At 37.0% G+C, this 6,000-nt stretch overlaps 1 protein-coding gene across 1 annotated transcript in view; it reads right to left on the bottom strand.

Moving 5' to 3' along the window:
• Window positions 1-3,808: 3,808 nt before the first annotated feature.
• Window positions 3,809-6,000, bottom strand: part of tmem39a (transmembrane protein 39A) — a 94,360-nt gene continuing 92,168 nt past the window's right edge. The window contains exon 9 of the mRNA XM_028800100.2: window positions 3,809-4,361. Within this exon, the coding sequence (XP_028655933.1) occupies window positions 4,128-4,361 (234 nt within the window). The 3' untranslated portion in view covers window positions 3,809-4,127. The remainder of the gene's footprint in view (window positions 4,362-6,000) is intronic.

The raw sequence follows: 6,000 nt of genomic DNA, 5'->3' as shown, positions 1-6,000 counted from the left end.
AAGCACAGAGATATACCAAAATGCATGTGAAATTGGCACCTTGGATGGCACTATTATTAGTGACTCCGAGGACACAGTACAACTGCTTAAACCCATCAAGTGAACCGCCACAGTGCTATGTGATGAACATATCCCCACGGTGTCTCTCATCGTGCCGCAGTAACAAATGATTGAGCCAAAGCACAGCCACAAACGAGAAAGACTCAACCACTGTGTCAAGCATAAAGATTGCAATTCTGAAAGACCTCATGAGCAGACAGAGTAGGGACTATGATTTTCTTGTTGAGAGCACCACGATTGATGCAAGATTTAGGGCGATGCTTTGTTTATCAGAGTGAAAGAGATAGCAAAGCAATTCCTACACAACCAGATATCACTGCACAACAATTTTTTTTTGAGAAGTCTTGCTTCCTGAAAAGTGTTTGCTGATTGTAACAGGTACCTACTGGGAATGCACAAATATAGTTTTGGTTTTACTGCATCACGTAGGAGAAATAGACATTTACTTGTTTACTGACAATAATATATTTACTCACGTTTATGTTTCGCATAAGCTATTAAATTCAACTTAATCAAAAGTGTTTTGCTCCCGATTTTCTTTTGTATTCAATGTCTGGTGCATCACGTTACAGTGTCCAACAGTAGTCAGCAAACACTGACGGATTCCAGTTGCCCTGATATCGTTTTTCCATCGTGGCAATGTCCTGGTGAAACCCTTCACCATATTCGTCACTGATAGCACCGAGATTTGCGGAGAAGAAGTCAAAGTGTGAGTTGAGAAAATGAATCTTGAGTGACATGTTGCACTTCATTGTCTTGTATGCTTAGAGAAGTTTGTCTACCAGCTGAATGTAGTTTGGGGCTCTGTAATTGCCCAGAAAATTGTCAACAATGTCTTTGATGGCTTTCCAGGCAATTTTTTCCAGCCCAACTAACAGATCTTCAAACTGCTTGTCACTCATAACATGTCTGATCTGGGGACCAACAAAAATGCCCTCTTTATGGTGTCGGTTATTCTTGGGAACATCTGTCTTAAATAATGAAAACCTTCGCCTTCCTTGTTCAGTGCTTTCACGAAATTCTTCATGAGTCCCAGTTTTACGTGAAGAGGATGCAAAAATATCTTTGCCGGGTCAACAAGTGATTCATGTGCCACATTTTTCTGTCCTGGAACTAACTTTTTACGGAGTGGCCAGTTCTGTCAAGAATAGTGCGACTCTTTGGCACGGTTGTCCCATTCACAGATGAAACAACTTCTTACTATACTTTGTATAGCCGAGCTGCAGTCCTAGTAGCAGAGCAACGATTAAGATCTCCACAGATATTCCAGTTGTACCTGCTATACTAGACGTGCTTCAGCAACAGTTCCCCATATTCTCATATGTTTCTTTCATGTGTGCTGCATAGCCAACAGGTACTGAAGGATAAACGCTGCCATTGTGTAGCAGAACAGCTTTCAAGCTTAACATTGACAAATCCATGAACAGACGCCACTCTTCCAGGTTGTGATCACAACCCAAGGCCGAGAACAATCCTTCAATGTCACAACAGAAACTGAGCCTGTCGACTTGTGCAGAAAATTTGGTTATATCATGATGTCTGCCTCGAAAACACAAATTTTTGTACCTGGTGACAGCAAACACCATTCCTGCAGTCTCGAACCCAGCAGCTCGGCTTTTGCTTTTGACAGAGCCAAATCCCTGACCAAATCGTTCAATTTGGACTGTGTTATCAGACGTGGATCACCTGATGAGCATGGTTCAAAATCCGGGTCAATGTCACTGTCAGTACCCTGCATTGCAGTTTCTTCATCTGATTCGTCTAAGGTCCAATCCTCTGGTGGTTTTGGAATTGGAAGACTGTCGTCATGTGGTACGGGTCTCATTGCTGAAGGCAGATTAGGATATTCAATTGACTTCTTGTTTTTGGCAGAGAAACCAGACACATTAGTCAAACAGAAGTAACAGTTTGTCACATGGTCTTTCTGTTCTTGCCATATCATCGGAACAGCAAATGGCCTCGTCTTTCGCGTGCCTCTGAGCCAGACCTGCCCAGGCATTTCCAGGATGTCAACTTCCACAGAACAGCTTCCAACCTGGCCTGATTCCATGCCTGGACATGCCCAGGCTGCACAAACCGTTGTTAAGTCATGTACGGGAGCGAAAATGTTTGGATACAAATATAAGAAAAAATCATGACAAAACTGAAGATTTCTCTGAAACGGTACGTGATTGGTGATCACGAATATCACATCAAAATTTACCCAACAGTGTTCAAGAAGCAAAAACTTTGTTGTGCAGTGTATTTATTTACTCTGAGTGTGTGTCTTTGAGTCTGTGCTCAGCAATAAAAAGTATGTTTTTTAAAGTGCTAGTAGTAGCACCTGGAATAGAAAGCAGATTAGTGACGGTGCAAATACATAATGAGTCACATATTAAATGTTGGACATATCATGACTTATAACCTGACCAAATTGTTCTTCACTAGTCAGAGTTTACCTATACTGTATTAAAATTTGAATGCAACTAGTCATTTTTATACATAAAAAAAACCTTGTCATCTCTGCTATTTGTAGATGCAGAAAAGAAAGGGAGCAGGACAAAATGGTGCTGAGCTGGAACAATCACTCCCCCAAAAATCTCACTCTGGACGATTTGCTTGGAGATTATTTCACGGAATCAGTGGCACTGCACATGAGTGGGACAGAGCAAGAAATTGACATGTACATAAAAAGATTCCTCTATTATGTGCTCGTGCTGTCCATTTGAAATAGTGTGGAGAAAATTCCCCAAAATACCCACTGCTTTTCCCAATAGCCAAAATATACATCTCAAATCCAGCAAATTCTGTTCTAAGTGAAAGTGTTTTTTTGACTGCAGGAGATATTTTGCAAGTGCATGCTTGTGTTCCTTAAAAAAACCTTTTGATATCCTAGACTAAGAAAGGAGATTACACTTTGCTCTTAACTGTTTATATGGAATACAGTTATTAGAATTAATTTAATAGTTAGTTTTACTTAATAAGTAGAATATTAAGCAAAGTGTTATTTCTTTTTATATACTATGCAGAAGACTTTCAGTGTAACCATATTGGTTAAGTAGTGGCAAGGAAAATGTAATGTTGATTCTGAAATGCAAATAGGAGGAATTGTCTCAGAAATAAACAAAAACTTTACATTCATCGGTTTTCTTCATTCAGATTTTTAGAAATCGTGAGATATTGAATCATAAACCCAGTGTCATGAATTGAACACAATTGTGAACAGAGTGCATCGTTACATCCCTAGTAGTAATACATGAATATAGCCAACTAATGTAGCCTATAGACGTCAGTGCTTACAGAGGTTCCATAATGCTGTGTAGTGCAGACACCTCCTTAGAAGGCAGTTTGTACTCCTCACTAGTTAAAGAAGAGGATTACCTTGGTCCAGAGGTAAACTCTTTTCTTCCTGCTGAGTAAACAACATTTCAGGTTATAGAAAAGGCCTATCCAGTGGTTTGAGAAGTGTGACAATAAATCTATTCATATACCATGGTATATACCATACCATTTGCCTGTATAAGAAAATAATTAATTACACTGTTATGTCTTAAAAAGAAATGGAAACTTACTACAATATTTCACTTTCAGAAACAGAAAATATGCCTCTTCACTTAAGTATAGATCTCTAATCTTTTAACGAAAAACAATAATTGGAAAAAATTGATTACATTTAACAAAAGCCAGCAAACTAAACAACTGCTATAAAAATATCTGGTAAGAATGAGCATATTTATTGTTTACAAATTAAAACAAATGAGAAAGAAAGCCAGAAAAATTGGACATTTTGAATGTCTTTATTTTCCCCCAAATCATTGCTACAGCATGGCAGTTTGGCACTCCTGGAAATTACTTTCAATATTTAAAACGTGGAGCAAAAGCATACCTTCTGAGATGGCAAAAATGCTGCAGGAAGGGCACAACATTTGGAACACCTTATATTTGCAAAGAACCATACTCTTGGAAACAGTATACAAAATATAAAATATTTTTAAATAGATATAAACATTGCATGAAAAATAGAACCGTATCAAAATAATATTTGAGTTTTTTTGGCTCTTCCCAGACCCCAGCTCCCTTAGGTCTGCTCAATGAGACTTAATTCCAAAGCTGTTCAGTGGGTAAGAGTAAGCTTTGCCCAGGACTATCCGGTCTCTGAGCAGTTTAAATAAAACATAATAGTTACAAAAAAGAATTAAAGCCAAGGAGAGAGTGTGGTTCCATTTTTCAGATCGCAGCAGAGAGTAAAGCTGATAAAGCACCACGCTGCCTTCAATCAGGATGAGGAGGTTCAAAATCCTTAACGGTTTATGAAATAAAAACTGCATAAAAAAAGAAAAGAAAAAAGTTTTAATATGACAAAAGGTGCGTTATAGGACCTGTGCACATTTTTGCATTTAGTATTTTCAAAACTACTGCAGATGGAAGTTAAAACAAGACTTTTAATAAATCTCATAGAGCAGGTCTTAATTTTAACATTTATTCAAAGCAAACTACAGAAAACCAGTAGGTGGCTAAGAGCATTAAACAATTCAGATTCAAGTAACTAATCAATGTTAGAACATTAAGAGAATAGGTACAAGTATTAACCAATTCTGGCCAAACCCTACTGAAGTATTAAATACAGTAGTTGCCATATTTATAATCTATATTTCTAATACTTGCCTACCCTAATTTTCTGTACTGAAAATATCACAATTTAGGCTCACACTTGCAATATTCAATTGCTTTCTAATAACTGCAGAAATTTCCCATGCCACTTTGCTGCCATGCTGTTGTGCATTTCTGCCAGCCATTCAATGTTGTCAAGTAAAACTACAGTGTGGCATGTCAACTGGCTGGCTGTTAGGACTGTGGGGTTTTGTATTCTGCAGTCAAAAATGCAATTCTGATTCACACAGTTTATTTCAATTAAATACAATGTGTGCCAAGATGTGGCGTCCTCATTGATAAAAAGGGGCATAATAAACTGTAAAATTAATATTAAACTATTGATTTTAAATAGAGATATACTTGGTGTAAAGTTAGGACTAATTTTGCAAAATTTGAAGAAAATCTATGCATTCCATCTGGTTTCTGGTGTGTCAAAATGAGCAGCTGAAAATGTTTGGCCACAATTCTTACAGGGTTAAGACAATAATAATGTAACAGTAGCAGCAGCCCAAAAAAAACATCAGAACTGAAAAAAAATTCTAAAATCAATTCAGAATTAATTTCCTGCCTTATTTTTAACAGAGCAGACAACATTAAGGTAATGGATACTACATATAGATAACGAAAAACAATGTTATTTTCGTTTAATATAAGACTTTAAAATGTGGTTAGTCTAACTCTGATGCCACTGCAAGGTAATTTTAAATTTCAAGTTAACAGTCTTTCATGCAGGTTTTGTGAACATTTACATATATACAGAAGATACACTTTAGAATTGAATTTTACATTGTAGTCCAGTATTAACATTGTTAAAGTATGCCAAACTTAAACTCCAAATGATCTGGTGGAATCCAAACAATTGACCCAAAATATGCACGTAATCAATGATTAGTTAAAAAGTGTTCATTTTAATTGGATATGATTTCAAAAACAAGAGAATCGCACAAAGTTATAAAATAGCCACCACATGCTGAATATGCTTGGAGCCTGAGGGACTCCAATTCTGCCAGCTAGTCCAGCCAACAGATGACTATGAAAGCAGATCACCCAGAAGACCAGTGTAAATTAGCTTAGGCAAGACAATCACCAATACAAGCCTTCCCACAAGTTTCCTTTTTGCCACTTCCTATGGCTTTTTCAGTTGTTTTACTCTTGAATGCAATTAAGCTACTATTAAAATTGTCAAGAATTCTTTTACTTTTTCTAATCCTCAAGCCTACTTTTGTCACTTTTATGTGTTTGGTGAAATCATGTGGTCTTCAATACTGTTTATTATCTAAAGAAACACTTATGGGGGCATGTGCTACA

This window comes from Erpetoichthys calabaricus, chromosome 4 (assembly GCF_900747795.2).
Source record: "Erpetoichthys calabaricus chromosome 4, fErpCal1.3, whole genome shotgun sequence".
NCBI classification, from domain to species: Eukaryota; Metazoa; Chordata; class Cladistia; order Polypteriformes; family Polypteridae; genus Erpetoichthys; species Erpetoichthys calabaricus.
The sequence above is the reverse complement of the archived record's forward strand: the minus strand, read 5'-3'. Positions and strand labels throughout refer to the sequence as shown.